General features: G+C 47.4%; 2 protein-coding genes across 2 annotated transcripts; one reads left to right on the forward strand and one right to left on the reverse strand.

Moving 5' to 3' along the window:
- Positions 1 to 9,503: 9,503 nt before the first annotated feature.
- On the forward strand, positions 9,504 to 10,703 carry cldn5b (claudin 5b). The gene has a single exon (XM_070988765.1). It carries the CDS (start codon positions 9,626 to 9,628, stop codon positions 10,271 to 10,273), a length of 648 nt encoding a protein of 215 aa, XP_070844866.1. The 5' UTR covers positions 9,504 to 9,625; the 3' UTR covers positions 10,274 to 10,703.
- A 1,040-nt stretch (positions 10,704 to 11,743) lies between these two features.
- acads (acyl-CoA dehydrogenase short chain) lies at positions 11,744 to 19,150 on the reverse strand. The gene is made up of 10 exons (XM_070988761.1): positions 19,009 to 19,150; positions 17,278 to 17,438; positions 16,575 to 16,724; positions 16,370 to 16,481; positions 16,085 to 16,236; positions 15,352 to 15,522; positions 14,619 to 14,756; positions 13,923 to 14,018; positions 13,786 to 13,842; positions 11,744 to 13,702 (listed from the first exon to the last, which is right to left on the reverse strand). Exons 1-10 carry the CDS (start codon positions 19,034 to 19,036, stop codon positions 13,550 to 13,552), a joined length of 1,218 nt encoding a protein of 405 aa, XP_070844862.1. The 5' UTR covers positions 19,037 to 19,150; the 3' UTR covers positions 11,744 to 13,549.
- Positions 19,151 to 19,956: the final 806 nt, after the last annotated feature.

A 19,956-nucleotide genomic window follows, 5' to 3' on the forward strand; every position in this document is an offset into this window, starting at 1 on the left:
GGAACATCAAACGCACACCGCGTCGTGCCCTCGCACATCTGAATACAGACATCCTGCGAGGAACTCAATGTTTTAAGGAAAATACACAACAACAATGCAGCATTGTGTGTCTCTGTGTGGGATGTCACCCACTAATGCAGCTGGGCAACGTATGTTAGTGTGAACAGATGGAGGTGAATGTCTGAAAAGTCTCTTTATGCATTTCTTCTGTTATAGATTTTTCTTAATGAAAACTCAAAATGGACTTTTCATGAAACACGTCTTCACCACGACCCAGCGGCGGCTACACAGTCAGACGGGCCAATCGTGTCCCTGCTTCCTGTTTCTCAGAGACTCACTAATCAATCAAGGACTGGCTGTGCCCCAATGATCAAAGACAGTTAGCGATTCAAACACAACAGCAGGACAAAACAAGCCGAAAAAGCCGCGAGGCTCGGTGTGATTTGTCCTGACAGCTACCTGCGGGGGGAGGAGACAGCAGGCGAACAATGATGAGAGCGTGAGACTGGAGGTGGGAGCTGGGTGCCATAGCAGAGCGTTTCCTGTGCTAGCACACAGGCTGCATGGGTGGCGGGGCAGCGGGGGCCACACAATGAGCGACCTTCCCTCCCAGCATCACCAAAACGGATTTCTTCTGATCTCATGGGGCCTCAGGAGCAAAGCGACCTCTGCACACAAACAAAATAACTGTGCTTTATTTATTTAGGATGCACACATGGTGCTTCAGCCGGTCCACTGCAGCATCGTGCAGCGCGAGCCAGGGATGGCTGCAACCTAATAAACTGGGATTAACATGAGCCGTTTGGCCTCCGGGTCAGAGATGTAACATAATAACCCAGAGTTCAGTGGTTTAATCTGCGCCGGCTGACAGCGCACGCCAAGAAACGCCATCAAAGCATCATCATTAGAGAGTCCGGCCTTCTCTACGGGACGTTTGACAGAAACCGAGCGCTCCGATGTCCTTAATGACACAGAGCTAACCTTCATCCTGCTGTGTTAGATATAATTGTGAGGCATCTTTTAATGTCTAGGAACACATGATTGATCACAATGCTCGAATGACTGCTGCTGATAGACCTGAAGCCTCTTTAGTAACTCAGTATTAATGAGATCAGCCCAAAAAAAAAGCTGACAGTGAAATTTCTTTAAGAGACATTGATTCTGTCTCTTTGCATTGATTATTAGTAAAAGCTTCAAGGTTCAGCTTTACTGTCAATATAAAAAGGATTTCACAGTGAAATGTAGGTGTAGCTCCTCCACCCGACACACAGAAAATGTGTAAAATATTAAAATATTTTGAATTAGAGTCACACAGTTAGATATATACGTACACATACGCTGTAATATGCACGTTATAGATTAAACAGGATTGAGGGTGGTGTAAAGGTGATGTTCAGGGTCTGAGCTCGGCGTGTGTGTGTGTGTGTGTGTGTGTGTGTGTGTGTGTGTGTGTGAGAAACATGCATGTGAACACTGGACTGTGTGTCCATGTGAGAGTGTGTTTGAGCGTTTCCTCCCCGCAGACACACAATGACCTCAGCTGGAAACAGGCTAACGCAGGAAGGCCGCAGCGCAGCGCCGTACAATAGCTCATCACATGTGCTGCGGCCTGATTCCTCGGCAGCCGTCGAGCTCCTCGCAGGAGGAAGCGCTCATTGTTGTGAACGAGCCTTTTCTCCTTTTCCCTGGTGGAGAGACAATGGAGGGAGAGGAGGGAGCAGAGGGATGAAGGAGTAGGGAGAAAATGAACGCTCCTCAGTGCAGAGCTGTCTATAAAATCAACATTATTAAAGCTTCTTTGTTCTGTGTGACCTCTGACAATAACCAACGCGCAGCGTCTTCCTTTCTTTAACCGTGTTTGACTTTTACTTCAGTATTTCTACGTCGTTGCTTTGGTCTTAATTCCATCACGTGAAGTAAATATGTGGGTCAGAATACCAGAAGGAAGCAAGAAAGAGACGACGACAGATAACAGAGCGCTCACATTTAATGTGTCCGACCGACGTCTGATGACTTCTGAGAGTTTAGAAATGTTGAAGATTAGATGTGAATGAATGCCGGAGAGCAGGAGGAGGAAGGAGACGTGCAGGAGCAGAAATAGAAAGAGAAACAGGGAGAAAAAGGAGGTCTGTGTTATCTCTCCCGTAGTCTCCACAGAGACAGGAAATGGTGCTGTTACACACAGGAAATGAGCCGATGGCAGAGATAAGGCGGGAAAATAGCTCCGGAAATCAAAACATGTCCACGCTGATGCAGCTGAGGGACAGCGGAGACGAGCCCGGCGAGAATTAAAGGAAAAGTCTGCAGAAAATCTGCGTTTTCAGTTTCAAACCCTCGAGTGGCTTCGACCTTTTCTGTTCGATGCGTCTCTGCAGTCACATCATCACCTCGTTTTCAGCTGATTCGTTTGTCGGTTATTGTGACAAATATGCTAAATAGTGAATTTCACACTTTTTTACAGCATCAGTTTTGTTTCTTTTCCTCCTAAAAACAAACACAACTTCCTCAGCGAGCTCTGAGCAGCATCGTGACTTCACTCAGCATCGAACACAGCGTCAGCCTGATTACTCTGAGCGGTCTGAGGTCACATGTCAGCAGGACGACAAGAAGACGCCTGAGGACAACATGTAGAGGACCACTGCCTCCAGATGTCTCACTGAGGAGCCCATTAACCTCCATGTTCAGTGACACGCTCACATGTGTAATTACCACGTTCAGCTGTTGAAACACAGCAGGTCAGAATAAATGGAAGTATTTAGACTGTGTACTGCAGTGAAAGTACTAATACCACACAGTAGAAATACTGCAGTGAAAATGTGAAAGTGTGTCAGTATAATGAGGAGAATGTACTTGAAGAATTGAAAGTAAAAGTACTAAAGTGCAGTAAAGTGTCCCCTGTATCTGCTGTCCTCTTGTCCCTGGTCTTTGTAGATCATCGTGTCTCCTGTGTCCCCTGTCCTCTTGTCTCTGGTCTCTGTAGATCATGGTGTCTCCTCGTTCATGTCTCAGCAGGACGTCCCTGTTGGAGTTGGTCGAGGTGGAGCTCATTTTAAACTGATGATTCTTTTCATTCTGGATCAATCAGCTGATCATTATCTTAGAAAACTTCATATTTCATAAACTCTTCATACATTTTGTGTATAAATATCTTAATTTGTAAAGTTACTGAAGCTGTCAGATAAATGTAGTGAAGTAAAAACTACAGTATTTCTCTCTGAGATCAGAAAAAAGACTCAGGTAAAGTACAAGTACCTCAGATTTGTACTTGAGTAAATGTACTCAGTTACATTGTGCACAGGTTAAAGACCCACCTGAGAATAACAGAGAGATGAATCAGTGATGAAAGTAACGTGACGGGGTTATTCACCCTCGCAGTGGAGGCTGGAGGAGCTGAATCCACACAGGATGACGGCGCGATGGCACTCTGAGCGCCACGAACGCGTCACATCCGCCGTTTGTTGTAACAGGTGGAATTAGTCACCGGAGGAAGACGAGGACATTAAAGGACATTAAAGACGCACTAACACAGAACTTCCATCTCTAATCAGCAGCTTGATGACTTTCTAGAGTTGGGATTTCCTCCCGTCTGAGTCAACGGCCCGTTAAAGCCGTCGTGTTCACTGAATGCAGCTCATCACAGAGACGTTCAGCACACCCACATTTCTACGAGCAGCTTCCTGAAAACAGCACAAACAGCAGGTTTCAGTCCAAAAACACAGAAAATCAAAACACTGAGCGTTTATCTCATCCGCTGCTGCTCTGTGAGCACGACTCAGCGCTGATTCATCCCTGATTTCCCCACTGGGGGATTAATAAAGGTAAACAGCTGCTGGAGCTGCTTCTAAACCACCACAGAAGAAGAGCTGCAAACGATGAGAACATGAGAGGAATCAGACATTTCTCTTAGATTCATGTGTTCATGTGAGGAAGGTTACAGCCTCCTCCTCATCCTCCACACACACCTGATGCTTTCACTGAAGAGACGAGCGACGTTTAAGCCACGTGACTCTCGGACGCCATCGTCAATTCATTAAAAACTACTTTCACTGTTCAGACGACAGGAAGCACTTTTCTGTGACATTTGACTGAATTATTACATTTTTTTTAATTTATCTTTGCATAATTGAACTTATTGTTCAGTCTCTTGTTTGTCTTTTGTCCTCGTTGACGCATTGATTGACTGCAGTGTTCAAACTGGAGTCAAAGTCCTCGTACTGACGCACAGCTGGAGGATAACTTTACTTTGATTACTTCGATAGTTTCACATCACGTGTCAGTCACGTCTGCGGCACCTTTACCTGCGAGGATCAGGCGGCGGTGAGGTCACCAGCTGTGACACACGCTGGTCTGCGGTGTCAGCGTCGCCATCGGAGAGCGAAGCCTCACGACCTGCAGAGGCTCGAAACACTGAACAGATGAGGCAAGTGCTGCAGCTGCTGCACAGAGTCGTGTTCAATGCAGCTCAGGACAATGCAGATCACAGAGGTCACACACACACACACACACACACACACGTTTGATTACCGACACCTCAGAACAACATTAAAGGCGTCTCTGAAGCAAAGGGCCGGCCCACGTGCCAAATACGAGCACCGGACAAACGCACGATTGGACAAAGCGCCAAGGCCTCGCGCCTCCACGAGAGCCAGAGAGCCGCGGCAGGTGACACCGCGGCGTGGATAATAAAAGGAGGTGATGTGGAAAAGGAGGAGGAGAATATTCCCAGCAGGCCAGGAGAACAATGGAGGCGAAGGGAAGTGATAAGAGACAGGACATCCTAACGCTGCTGCGTGTCAGCCCCCCCACGGGCCCCCGGCATGTCACCTGGCAACCAGCAGCTGTCAATCAGCGTCACGCACCGACGCCGTCGGGAGGAAGTCATAAAATAAGATGTCGGTCTTATTCAGCCTCTGCTGATGCTTCACGCTGAATCCTGAAAACAAGAGAAGTCTCAGCAGACTCAGAGCGGATACTCACACAAAGTACAAAACAGCCAAGAAGTACTGCAGTAAAGGATCAGAGTACTGCATCTACACTACACACAAAAGAATAAAGTATCAGCGTCTTCTTCATGTTAACTGTCTGAAGTTTAGGCTGGAGCTGGAGCTGAGCGCAGTGAAGTGAAGTCTGAAGGACAGCAGAGTGAAGTAGAATAAAGTAAAGTGGATTTCTGGTACATTAACTGCACAACAGTATGCAGTAAATAGTATAAATACTGAATATCACCAGTATGTCGTCTGGAGCGGTACACACCTGCAGTATTCAGACCCTTTACTCAAGTAAAAGTAACAAGACCACAATGTACAAAGTACTGCATCACAAGCAAAAGTCCTGCGTTCACAAGTACTCTGAAGTACACAAGTACTCTCAGCAGAAGGTTCATTTCCTCTCACCTGCTCAGGTAAGTGTAGCAGGAACGTCTGAGAGATGAAGGATCCCTCCTCCTGAGCTTTCCACCTTTTTCTGTCCTGTTAAACAGTTTTTGGGGTCGAGCTCTCCACACAAACACTGAACTGTGAAATCAGGATGTTTGCATGAAATCTGCCACATTGTTCACTCTTTAAATGAAATCCTCACATTTCACTCTGTTGTCACTCACATTTCACGTTTTGAGTTCTTTAAATTTCACGTTGGTTCGTCTCGTTTCCATCTGAGCCGAGCCTCAGAAGCTCAAGTATTTTTATGGAAGTGTAAACACTCAGCCATAGGAAGCGAGGAGGAAGCATCTGCTGGCCCTCTGAGGACACACACACACACACACACACACACACACACACACACACACACACACACACACACACACACACACTGTTGTTTCAATCAGTCTCATTGTGCTGCCTGACTGATTAAAATGTGTGTTTTCATGACCCACTCACCTACTACGTGACATCATGACTTCATTCTCCTTGGTGTGTGTGTGTGTGTGTGTGTGTGTGTGTGTGTGTGTGTGTGTGTGTGTGTGTTCATTAAGTAACGAGCTCTCCAGATGGAGCCTGATTGTGTTTTTCTGGAGGAATGTTGTTTGTCAGCATGTTGACGTCCATGATGGTCAACAACACCTGCTGCAGTAAACACGCCAGCGTGAGCATCGTCAGGCCATCGATGCAGCAGCAGCGTTAGGGTGATGCATGGATCCATAGGATGATGTATTGATCCATAGGGTGATGTATTGATCCATAGGATGATGCATGGATCAATAGGATGATGCATGGATCCATAGGGTGATACATGGATCCATAGGATGATGCATGGATCCATAGGGTGATGCATGGATCCATAGGATGATGCATGGATCAATAGGGTGATGTATGGATGCATAGGATGATGTATGGATCCATAGGATGATGTATGGATCCATAGGATGATGTATGGATCCATAGGATGATGTATGGATCCATAGGCCGATGTATTGATCCATAGGATGATGCATGGATCCATAGGGCGATGTATTGATCCATAGGATGATCCATAGGGTGATGCATGGATCCATAGGGTGATACATGGATCCATGGGATGATACATGGATCCATAGGGTGATACATGGATCCATAGGATGATGCATGGATCCATAGGATGATGCATGGATCCATAGGGTGATGCATGGATCCATAGGATGATGTATGGATCCATAGGATGATGTATTGATCCATAGGATGATGCATGGATCAATAGGGTGATGTATGGATGCATAGGATGATGCATGGATCCATAGGATGATGTATGGATCCATAGGATGATGTATGGATCCATAGGCCGATGTATTGATCCATAGGATGATGCATGGATCCATAGGGCGATGTATTGATCCATAGGATGATCCATAGGGCGATGTATTGATCCATAGGATGATGTATGGATCCATAGGATGATACATGGATCCATAGGGTGATACATGGATCCATGGGATGATGCATGGATCCATAGGATGATGCATGGATCCATAGGATGATGTATGGATCCATAGGATGATGTATTGATCCATAGGGTGGTGCATGGATCCATAGGATGATGTATTGATCCATAGGATGATGTTTGGATCCATAGGGTGATGCATGGATCCATACTGACCACACTGACCTCATTCAAACTTCTCATCAGCACAAATATTTAGAGTTGATCTTAAATCAACTTTGTTTGCTTGTTGAAGTCTTTATCTGAGCAGTCAGGCTTTTCCTCCGCCCTGTTCGTCTTTATCTGCTGCTGCATCCGACCGAGTCAGTCAGCAGGCAAACACCCACCCCCCCACCACCACCACCAGAGACCCCCCCCAGATACCAGCGGTCTGAATCAGCCCTCTGAGTCCATGTGAAGGAGACGGAGTCAGTTCATGACTAAAGGCTGAGGGTGATTAGAGAAGGTGTGGTCCAGCTTTTATCGACACGCATCACTTTGTCTGCAGTAAACGATCACACACACGCACACACACACACACACACACACACACACACACACACACACACACTCTAACGGTACAGGATGTGTTCAGGCTTAGCAGGAATTCGTTTTGTGTGTTTTGGTTTAAAATCTGATTGGATGAACTTGGCGAGCGAAACGTTAATCAGGAGACGAGCAGCAGAGCGTGGGAGGAGCCTTTACGAGCCGTTAGAAGTGATCACGTGATCGATCACGTGTGCATTCTGAGAGGCAGCAGCCAATCAGAGGCAAAGATTTAACCTTCACGCTTTTGAAATCAGATCAAAAACAAAAGCAGCTCTGAGAGGCTGTAAGCTGCTTTAAGCTAAATGCTAAGATTAGCCTGCTAACCGAGATGCTAACGAGTGCAGCTAACCAACCTGGAAACATTTCGTTTTTTTATTCTTACTTTTTCACTGGTTTCAATTCACATTTTATTTTATTAGCTGGTTTCTGGTCTTCATTATTTTATTTTCTTGCTGCCTTTTAACTCACGTGTGTTATTTGTGTGTTTATTTGTGTGTACTTGTGTGCGATGTTGTCCTGTGTAGACGCTCAGACACACTGTCCTCCGTCCACAATGAGACGTGCTTTTTAAATAAAGGTTTGCTGGCTTGTCTCACCTGTCGGACCTTCAGGTCTGAGAGCCAATGGGAATGATTCCATCAGCATGTTAGCACTGTGAGCGTGTTAGCATGCTGATGTTAGCATTTAGCACCACAGTGCTGCTAGCATGGCCGCCGACTCCTGAAGGTGTCGTACATGATTTAGTGTTGCAGATATTTATTAGAGTGCGTCTTTAAGATTCATTGACAAATTCTTCAAGTTTTTGCCTTGAAATTTGAAGAATTCTTCACTTTTCCAGGTTCACTGAAGAAGCTGATGAAGAAGAATCAAGTCCGGCTGATCTAGTTTCAACAGGAAGCCGTCAGATTTGTTTTTTGTTTGTTTTGTTTCTGAAAGGGTCCACATGACGGCCCAGAATGCTTTGCCCCTGGTGCGTCTCTCATCACGGTCCTGACGTTGCAGAATGCACAGGACGTGTATGTCGGGTCGACGAGTCCACTTAAAGCACAGAAACAAAAGAGAGTTGAGGGAATTTTTCAACAACATTTGGCACAATGGAGCCTTTCAACATGGCCGCCGCGTCTCTGCGTGGACGGCATCCTGTGCGCCGCTGAGGGTCAAAATATCATCCAGACGAGAGAAAATCATCTGAGCCGCTGACAAAAGGATCAGTGTCACGAGGTTTCTGCACACTTCAACTCACATGATGAAAGAAGTTTCCAGCAAACGAATGAAAGGAAATCAGTTTCTGAACTTGTCTCACTTCATCAGGAGAAACTTAAATTCACCTTTGAGGGAACATTAAGGAATTAAAGGACCCCTCGAATGAAAAGTGACGTGAACAGACCTGCTCAGTCCTGAAGACTCGTTGCTGAGTTCATCACTAAGATGAGCTTAAAATGCTTCATGATGAACTTTATATTCTCCATAAATGAGTCCTTGCTTTTCCTTCAGCATCGTCCATGTTTGTGTTGGGTGTCTCAGGTGGAGAATGATGGGAAATGGATGCGAGACGGACGTCAAACAGCTTCACTTAAACCCAGAATGAGGTTTTCACAGCGTCCTCTGGACAGACAGGACTGGCGTCCCACATATGTGACCTTTGTTTAGGAAGTCACACTGAGATTAAAATCTTTTTATTAGTGAGACCTGAGGAGACATCCTGTCCAGAACGTCTCATGTCTGTCCTCTACATGCAGACCTGTGTTTGCTTCTCATGTGATTATCTCAGCGTCACACTATGAGATGGAAACCGTGACGAACGGCCTCTGCGCCTCGTCCTGCAGCCTCTGAATCACAGGAAGACTCCACATCTGCTGCTCCAACCGCTAAATACACTCACACCCGTGCGCTCACGTGCACGCGCGAGTGTGTGAGGCGCAGCTCCTGTAGAGCCCCCTCATTGGCTGAGACAAAGATGCGTTTACTGCTGATTGGCCAAAAGTTTCTGGGTTTTGTTTTGATGGCGGTGCCGCGGCGGCGTCGGGCCGCTGGTCCCATAAATGAAAGGCGTCGGAGCGCACGCACTCAGTGACCAGAGGCGAGAGAGCGCGCGCACAGAGCATCCAGACAGACCGCGGAGAGAGACACGACCGAGGACCCGCTTCAGCTCTCTCTTCGGCAGCATCTCACTGAAGAACACGCCATGCTCGCTGCGTGCTTGGAGTTCCTCGGCTTGGCGCTGTGCGTCACGGGCTCGCTGCTCGTGATGGTCGCGTGCGGGCTGCCGATGTGGAAGGTGACCGCGTTCATCGACTCCAACATTGTGGTGGCTCAGACCATCTGGGACGGGCTGTGGATGTCCTGCGTGGTGCAGAGCACCGGCCAGATGCAGTGCAAAGTCCACGACTCGGTCCTGGCCCTGGCGCAGGACCTGCAGACGGCGCGCGCCCTCACGGTCATCTCCGCCGTGCTGGGGGTCGTCGCGCTCACGGTGACGGTGGCCGGGGCGCAGTGCACCAACTGCATCAAGGACGAGACGGTGAAGGCGAGGGTGGTGAACGCCGGAGGGGTCATCTACATCATCAGCGGGCTGTTCGTGCTGGTCCCGCTCTGCTGGATGGCCAACAACATCATCGTGGACTTCCACAACCCGCAGGTGCCCTCGTCCAAGAAGAGGGAGATCGGGGCCGCGATCTACATCGGCTGGGCCGCCACCGCGCTGCTGCTGCTCGGCGGGACCCTGCTGTGCTGCTCCTTCTCTCAGGGGGTGAGGGGCGCCTACCCCATCAAATACGCCCCCACCAAGACGATCACAGCCAACGGGGACTTCGACAAGAAGTACTATGTGTGATGAGACAGTGTGGGACTCTGGAGCAGAGCGTGTGATGAAGGATGCTGTTTGACACACGATGAGCACATTCAGAGCATGAAACTGTAAAATAAGGACTCTGTCACCAGCTGACTGTCATTTCTTTGCATTTGTCAGGCAGCAGAAGTTTAAATCTGCTTGTTTTGCATCAGGAGTCACAGATAGAAGCAGCGGCTCGATCAGAGGCTGCAGTTTTCTCACCAGCTGGCCTCTGAAAAGCTGCTCAGCTTCATTGTAAATACTTTCTTTTCTCTCCCCGTGGACTCACTTTGTGTTCTGCTTCTGAGATTCGTTCCCACATTCGTGAACATGCAGCAGGCGCGAAGCCTTCAGACCGATGTGCACTCATGTTGTGATCAAAGGGGGAATTTGCATTTGAATACATGTACAGTGTTTTGTACTTCCTGTGTCTTTCAGCAGAAAATCCGTTTTCTAATAAAGAAAAAAGAAGAATTTGACTGTCTGCACTTCTCATTTCTCAGCTGTTACATCTGATATTTTAATAAAAAATGAAAAATCTGAGCCTCACTCACTCTAAATCACTCAAATCCTCACGTCAGGTTCTGGCCTCCATAACGAGGTCAAAGGTGATGAGCAGCACAAACAGTCTGCTGTGTTCTTGTTTGTATGTGAAATAAAGGAAACAAACAAGAGCCAGAAAATGACGTCAAAATAATCAAGAGCGCGGTTCACATACGAGCGCAGTGCCAAGAGGCCGGCCTGAACAATGCACCCAGCAGACTATCACCAGGATCAGCAGGGTGCAGCGCCAGCGTCAGGAAGCTTGGCCCAGATCTGCACCAGTGGAGCAATCAGTGCCCTCACGTGGATCAACAGGAGCAACGTGCAGACGGACACAGAGACGCTGGAGGTTCACGGCGTGGCAGAGGAAGAGCAGCCTCCGAGCAGTCTGCTCGCAACGAGACGAAGGCTCGAGGCGGGTTTCAACGGTGTCACAGGCGACGCGTGGAACCAGCGTTTCTTTCAACTAACGAGTCAGAATGAGCTCAATTACTGATAATCATCAGCGCAGTCAGCAGCTAGCAGGACAGACACATAACATCTGGGTCTTTATGGACATGAGAGTTATTCTCAGGCAGAAATAAGCTCGTATGAAGTCAGCTCATGATGACAAATGAGTGATCTTAACTCCATCAGAAGAAATGCTGAATGTTTCTGTTGAGGTTCAGGTCAGTTCAGGCCTGAAAAACCCTCCAAACGATCATTTTTCAGCTTGAAACGTCCCGTTCAGTTGCCAACCTTGATGAGACGTACAGCTCTAACGTGGTTTGCCAACATCTGGGCCTGTTTGAAGGCGTCAGTTCTTCCAGTTTGAGTCCTGCAGAGAAGAATCAATGAGTCCAAATACAATCAGCAGATTCACTGATGAGGATAATGATCGTTAGATGCAGAGAGATGAAATAAAAGAGCTCCCTGAAAAACAACCAGTTTGAAACATTTTGTGTGTTGAGTTTTTAATGCGGACATAAATCCATATTTCCCCTCTGGCAGACTGCGTTTGAATTATCATCTGCACACAATAAATTACACTGAAAAAAGCACAAATCATTGAGGCTCAAAGGTCTGTGAGACGAAGCAGCCACAGATTTAAATCTTCAGGCCAGCAGACGTGAAATTCGATCCAGGATTCAAACCGACATCCATTAAAGAGGAAACTGTGATCAACAGGTGTTTTTTCCTTCAGAAAAAGGTGAGCAGGATTTCAGGTGATTCTGAACAATCAATCTGCACCAGTGGGTCAAGAAACACGAAGGCACGCCGTCGCCCTCTGCTGGCTCGACCTCTCACAGGAGGAACAAAACTGAAGCCTGGAGGAAGTTTTTCCCTCCGGAGCATCAGGACAAAACAAAGCTGATCTGAGAACAGAAAGCTTGAGTCTGATTCTAAACTATTAAACATCATGCAGCAGATTTCACTGACGAAGTGGGTTAAGAGGTTCAGAGCCCGCAAACCCAGACAACACCAACAGCACCTCACCAGGAGCCATGGAGACAACCTGAGCTGTTTTTACCTGTGTTTGTTTACATTTCTGTGAATTAGCACCATTCAAAGTACGCCTAATTAGCAGTTAGCAGCTCCTGTTAGCAGCTCCTGTTAGCAGCGATCTCATGGACGTACAGACTGGATCACTGACGTACTGAAGAAAACTTTAAAGTGAGAAGACTCTCAAGCAGTTTCTGGAGTCTCTTTATTTTGCTCTGTGGGCTGATTTATGGACGTTTCCTCGAGGTGGACTCTCCGTGGAAAGCATAAGTCCCGCTGAATGTAAAAATATGTGTATGATGTGTGTGTGTGTGTGTGCGTGTGCGTGTGTGTGTGTGTGTGTGTGTGTGTGTGTGTGTTCGGGGTTCTGACTCAGAGGAAGCAGCTGAAGTACTTTAACTTCCTCCGTGAGCTGTGTGTCTCAGCCTCTGCTGATCATGCCGATAAGCAGTCCAAACAAGTCCTACAAAGCCTTCAGTGTCTCAGAGGAGCTGCGTGAAGACAGATAAATGTCCTCAGATGATGTCACTCGAGTCTGAAACTGAGACCCATCTGTTGGTTAGAGCTGAGCAGACGTCTGCAGGCTAACAGGCTGTTAGCTGCCACGAGCATAACACACCACAACCTAGCACCCAGCTGAGAGCAGGTGGAGCTGCATTGTGGGTAATGAAGACGCCAGACCAGGAAGAAGAATTCGAGGAATAAAACAGACTTTGAAGCACCTGTAAGGTCTGAAAAGGCCAAAACGCTGCTCGGTGAGTGAGCGCAGGGCACATTTGGGACAGAAGATGATGGAAAAAATGGCACTAATGTAGATTTTCTTTTACATTTATGCGTCATGTCTTTAAACGTCTCACGGTGAACTTGTTTAAGGCCGACAGAGTGAAGCAGAGAGACTTGATGTCAGCAGAGGTTGAAATCTCACATCAGATAAAACATCATACCAAACCAAAGTGTCTGTGTGGAGGAAACGATCTGGTTCGTGTGTTTGGGTGAAGTGACCCTTTAAGGCAGCAGAGTTCGAGCTTTCTTATCTTCCAGCTGCTGAATCCCCTCAGACACGACTTGGTGGAGTTAATGGCCTCTTAAATCACGTGAACCTCCTCTGGACTTCTGCTCCGTCTCTGATCTGAAAGCTGCTCATTAAAGCTGATCGCTCTGGGTGGATGATGGGATGTCTCTGGGTCCACTTATCTGATTCCAGATCTGGGATTATTTGTCCACACTGTCCCGAAGGCAGCGCCGAGCGTGCGTCTATGACTGGTACTCCTTGAGTAACTGGCCGGCGATGACCAGTCTCTGGATCTCACTGGTGCCCTCGTAGATCTCGGTGATGCGAGCGTCGCGGTAGTGCCGCTCGGCGGGCATGTCCGACACGTAGCCCATCCCACCCAGAACCTGGATGGCCTGATGAACACAAACAGAGGATTAAAAAGCGTCTCGAGGGTTTCTTCTGCGTCTTCACGTTCTGTTCCTGGGCGGTTTCTTACCTGGTGGGAGCAGAACGTGGCGGCTTCAGACGCAGCCAGTTTGGCCATGGCCGCTTCCTGCGGGAGAAGGCAGGCGGGTTAAACGTTCGTTACACCGGAGAGACGTCAGACTCGTTACATCAGAGGCGGCTCAGTACCTTGATAAAGGGTTTCTTTGAATCCCGAAGAAGTGCAGCCTTCCAGGTGAGCAGGCGAGCGCTCTCCACCGCCACCGCCATGTCCGCCAGTTTGAACTAACGAGGAGAGGAAAACTCAATCAGGCCATTCAGTCGAGGAGAAAAACAGCAAAGATTCTCCACATTTCCATACAGTTAAATTTAACTTTTAGGCCTAAAGCTCTAAAAACGCCGGATCCCACAGTTCCCACAATGCAACTGCTTGCTAAACAACCATCCTCAGGGTATGTCCGGCGCTCTGGAAATCTACATCTGCTTCCACACGTCCAGCAAAGCTTTCAGAGTCAAAGCTCCTTTCATGATTAACAGACATTTAGAGGAAAGGAGCGACGGCTGAAAGCTGACAGAGAACAGACGGAGCTCTCTCCGTGTGCTTCGCTGTGTTTATCACATGTTTAAATGGTCATGATAACACTGTTTTCACAGAGAACTGCTGAGGTCTGAAACAGGTCAGAGGGTGAACAGACGAGTCTTAAACAAACCAGAGAGGAAGAGGAGAGGAGACGAAGGTAAACAGAGAATTTATCACCCAGACTGTTTGTTAGAACTTTCCCTCCAAACAAAGACTTTCTGCTTGCTTACGATCGCTCTGGTGGAGTTTGTTGGTCATAACCGCTGAAGCTTCAGAGTCATGTGACCGACCACAGCTCAGGTTACCTGTATGGCCTGCAGCTTGCTGATTGGAGCCCCGAACGCAGAGCGCTTGTGTGCGTAGTCTGCAGCGCAGTCCAGAGCAGCCTGAGCGATGCCGAGCGCCTGAGAGGCGATGCCGATGCGTCCGCTGTCCAGAGTTTGCTGAGAGACAAACAGGAAGTTTACATGCAGCAGGCGACGAATCAGAGCCCTGAGCCTCACTGTGGAGGCACAACCTGCTGATTTGAACCTCAGCGGTGATAAAAGATGCTGATTTCACGGTGTGTTCAGACCTCAGAGGCAGCTTCCTGCCAGTCTGACGCCACCAGGACTCTCTCATGACGTCTACATCATACAAGCCGATTAGAAACCTGCCAAACAATCAGTCTGCTCGCTCTCACCTTCTCTAATCCTCTGATAACAGAAGGATGCTGAGCAAAACCTTCATTCACAGCTGAGTACAAACATTTCTCCACATGAAATCAGCCTGAATGAGGCTAAATGAACGTGCTCATTCAGGGATTCAGGCCTGCATCTTGGCTCTGGTTCACTGACGTCCTGTCAAACAGGAAGAGGAGCCTCCCCGAAACTGATCAGCGTCACATGGAAAGCATGATGAGCAGATATTCAGGAAATCCTACATTTCACCTGTTTAACCATCATGACAGGCTCGCTGGCTTCACCTGACGTCTTATGTTCACAGGTGGGCGTGGGCGGAGTAACAGGCTCCGTGTAAACACAGCCTCTGAGTAAATACCATGGCGATCTTGAATCCGGCACCGCGGGGGCCCAGCATGTTGCCCAGCGGTATCCTGCAGTCCTCCATGATGAGGTTGGCAGTGGATGAAGCTTTGATGCCCAATTTATCTTCCTTCTTCCCCAGAGAGAGGCCTGGGTTTGGCATGGGCACCAGGAAGGCGCTGATACCCTGCAGAGAGACAGACAGACAGACAGACAGAGACACAGACAGACAGACAGAGACACAGACAGACAGACAGACAGACAGACAGACAGACAGACAGACAGACAGACAGACAGACAGAGACACAGACAGACAGACAGACAGACACAGACGGACAGACAGAGACAGAGACACAGACAGACAGACAGACAGACAGACAGACAGACAGACAGACAGACAGACAGACAGACAGACAGACAGACAGAGAGACAGACAGACAGACAGACAGACAGACAGACAGACAGACAGAGACAGACAGACAGACGGACAGACAGACAGACAGAGACACAGACAGACAGACAGACAGACAGACAGACAGAGACACAGACAGACAGACAGAGACACAGACAGACAGACAGACAGACAGACAGACAGAGACACAGAGAGACAGAGAGACAGACAGACAGACAGACAGACAGACAGACAGACAGACAGACAGCAGGACGGCGAGAGACGTCAGTTATCAAACATCCACTCTCTTTCTCCGCCATCTCAACATGAAACCGGGAACACGTGGTGCGTCACGTGCCTTGTGTTTGAGTTTCTTGTCCGTGGTGGCGAACACGACGGTGGCGGAGGCGTCCCAGGAGTTGGTGATCCAGGCTTTGGTTCCATTCAGCACCCACTCATCTCCCTCCTGGCGAGCGGTGGTGGAGGCTGCACCCGCATCGCTGCCGTTACCTGGAGTTTAAAATCAGGAATGAATGAAATCTGACAAAGACAGGTGAATTCAGCGGAGCGAGGCGTTTACGTCTTCACTGCGTCGGCCTCTCTGAATCAAACAGCAGAGGGCTTCAGGTGCAGTCAGGCTCACCTGGCTCACTGAGGGCAAAGCAGCCCACTTTCTCCCCGGTGGTGAACGGCGTGATCCACTGCTGCTTCTGTTCCTCGGTTCCAAACTTCAGGATCGGTCCGATGTAGAGAGACTAAGAGCAGAGACCAGAACAGACGGAGAAACTCACCATCACCACATCACAGCAGTTACATTCACACACGCCTGTGCCGCCGGCGGTCCTCACGTTGTTGACGGAGACCACGCATCCGGTGCTGGCGCAGCCTCGGCTGATTTCCTCCATAGCCAGAGTGTACGCCAGATAGTCCATGCCGGCTCCACCCAGCTCCTCGGGCACCTCCATGGCCATCACCCCCATCGCCCCCAGCTCCTGAATCTGCACAGTTGACAGACGTTTTAAAAAGCATTTGAAGTCTGTTTGTGTCACCTGATGAGTTTAAGTCCAATACTGTCTGTTTCAGCTCTGCGTTTGTCTGACTCTGCAGCACCACAACGCTCCACACGGCCGAGTTCAGAGCTTCTCCTCTAAAAAAAGACGCTATGAGGGCGAACCAGGACAGTCTGGACAGATTAACTATGAGCTGAGACGTCCTCTAAAATATCTGTGAAATCGTGGGAAGCTGCAGATTCAGAGGAGGATTCGGTGAAGGTTCATCTCAACCGCAGACACAAACACACTGTCAGTTCACACTTTAACATCGACGGCTGCTGGACGAGTTCTTCCTCATCAGCCCTCTCACTGGTTCTAACCTCGGCCTGCTAAACGCTGCATTACAACAGCGAAAGTGGGATCAATTTTCAACCCATAAGTCACTATTAAAACATCACAATGTGCAGCTCTGTGTGCATGCGTTTGTGTGTGTGTGCGTGTGTGTGTGTGTGTGTGTGTGTGTGTGTGTGTGTGTGTGTGTGTGTGTGCGCGCGCGCACCTGTTTGGCAGGGAAACAATGCTCTTTGTCTAGTCTGGAAGCGATGGGGACCAGCTCGCGGTCAGCGTAGTCCCTGCAGGTCTGTCTCAGGATCTGATGTGTCTCTGGTAACTCTGCCAGCTGAGACAGACTTCTGCGTCCACTGAGACACAAGCTGAGAGCTGAGGGACAGACAGAAGAAGACGAAGACACTGAGTCACTGCTGCTCAGTCATGCTTCCAACATGGAGGACGAAGTCAGTCCAGGAGAGGTAGAATATTTCAACAAGTGTTGGATGAATTTTCATGAAATGTGCTTCAGACTTCTTCTTCTTCCTTTCTGGATAAATTCCTGAACCTGTCAGCTCGACATTTTTCATGAATCACTCACAAAAGTGTTTTTTTAGTTAATTTGAGGGGGTCGTGCATTCAGAAGATTAATCCAGCTAATCATTTCTGTCATTTGTCTCGTCCTCACGCAGTATGAAAGTGTCCACTGTGATCAGATCCAGTTTTTTTGTGGTGATGGGGTCCTCTGATGAACTGGTCTGAGCAGCGAGACCCAGCTGCAGCTCGCGCGTCGCCCACGGCGAGCCAGAAGTGACTCGTGGTGCTAATATGGGCGTCGTGATTCGTTATGATGGGGTCAGATTTGATGACGCTGTCAGGACGGTGAAAACGAGGACAAAGTGCTGAAGCTAAGACACCAACACTGAGATCTGGAACACAAACTGGTGGAAATGGAAAGTCTGGAGTGAAATGTGGTAACTGAACGGGGTTTCAGAAAACGTGATTTTTTTTTACAATTTTTGATTTTCCTATTCATTCAAAAAATACATAAAAAGATTATTAATAACAATATGAACTGAAACATTAGTCAGTTCATTCATTAGCTGATCATCAGAAAATTTATTTCATAGCAAAAGTTTCCTTTTTGTAAATAATAGCTCGTTTTTCTTTGTTTTATGTCTGAAGATAAACTGAAGATTATCAGTTTTTGACCTGTCAGACTTCGTGAATCGTTTTTACTATTTCAGTACAAATTGCAGGTACTTGTACTTAACTTTGACAGTTTCGTATTACTACGTCACCGTTAATAATCACAGTCATCTCGTTTCATGCCACGTTTATTTCAAATTACTTTCATTATTATTTGCATTTTGTGTGCATGCGCTTCAGTGTCTTTGAAGGCAGCACCAGCTCACCGGTTAGCTTGCAGTTATTCAGGTGAAAGGTGAACGTCATCATCAGTCACCTTCGTCTCAGGCTGATGATTTAAATAACAACATCAAGGACACTAGAAAAACTGTTAGACTATTCGGCAACGAGGTGAGCTAAATGTCTTCACTGAAAATGGTTTTGAACCAGTTTAAATTCTGACAGTTCAGCTAATGTAGCCGGTTAGCTTGTCACCTTATTTAGCCGACAAGCTAACTGTCAAGAACAGATTCAACATTATCTGTTAGCTAACCGCCGTTTGTTGTGTCATTTTACTGCGTCATTGACCAAAGCTGGCAAACAAGACTTTTACTACGAGGTATAATGATAAATGGATTAGTTAGATTAGGTGTGCTTCCCCAGGTTATGTAGCTACTGGTTACGTAGTAAGCTAACATAGCTAGGTTAGCTACTGCTTCATAGTGTTTCCAGTGCACGTATCTCTGCACACACAGCTAACATGTTTTAAGCTAGCGCTGTCTTCTATGAGTAAATGCCGTTTCTCATTATAATCCTTTTTTCTTGATGTACCGACCTTTCCTGGCTTTGAAGAGTGCCGCCATGGTTGCTTCTTCCAGTCGGTGTTTTCACTGAGGCGTCCTGAAGCGTGCTGATGCCTTTACGTTCGGTCGGAAATCATGAGAATTACGAAACTGGAGCCCAGTGCACCGTCTGACGAGGCGACCCGACGTGACGACGTTCAAGAGTTTTAACAGGTCCATAAGTGAGTTAGTGGTCCAAAATTGGCTTTTTTCGTCTTTTTAGTATTTTAAGTGGCCACGTGGCCACATTTGTTATGCATTATCAAAATACACAAACAGAAAAATGTAGCTCTTTATTTTACGACTGTGGAGGGAGCAGTGAAGGCAGCGTGTGGCCCTGATTCAGGGGACCTGACATGAACTCTTTAATGTTTAACAGATCTGTTGTTTCAATCACTTCATGTCTCTGAATGAGTTTCACATTCAGCCAAAACCATCGGACGGTCTGTTGTCCGGTCTGATGAACACTAACACGCTAAAACATCTTTCAGCTGTGAATTACAGCCATAACTGTATGTTATATATTTGGTGTGATATGGTGTATATCATATATTGGACTTGGTGTACAATTACCTCGATGTATATGTATTATATGTATATATATGTATTATGTACATATTGATTTATTTCTACTGCATATAAAGAGCTCCCTGTGTTATTCCTTTGCATAATATTTATTAACTACCTGGTACTATGTGTCCTCTTCCTGTTACACATGTACATACTGTATGATGGTTTATCTTGAATTCAAAAATTGGACTGTATATAATATCCCAAAACTGTTCACATTTGAACCCACAGTGAGTGAGTAATGCTGCAGTAAACTGACCGGAGGAGCTCGCCCTCTGTGATGGATCAGCTTTAGGAGATGGAAATGGAGATAAAACCCTTGTAGGTCATTACAAAGCAGCCACACACCATGAATTCCTACAAGAATATCA

Source organism: Chaetodon trifascialis, chromosome 20 (assembly GCF_039877785.1).
Source record: "Chaetodon trifascialis isolate fChaTrf1 chromosome 20, fChaTrf1.hap1, whole genome shotgun sequence".
NCBI classification, from domain to species: Eukaryota; Metazoa; Chordata; class Actinopteri; order Chaetodontiformes; family Chaetodontidae; genus Chaetodon; species Chaetodon trifascialis.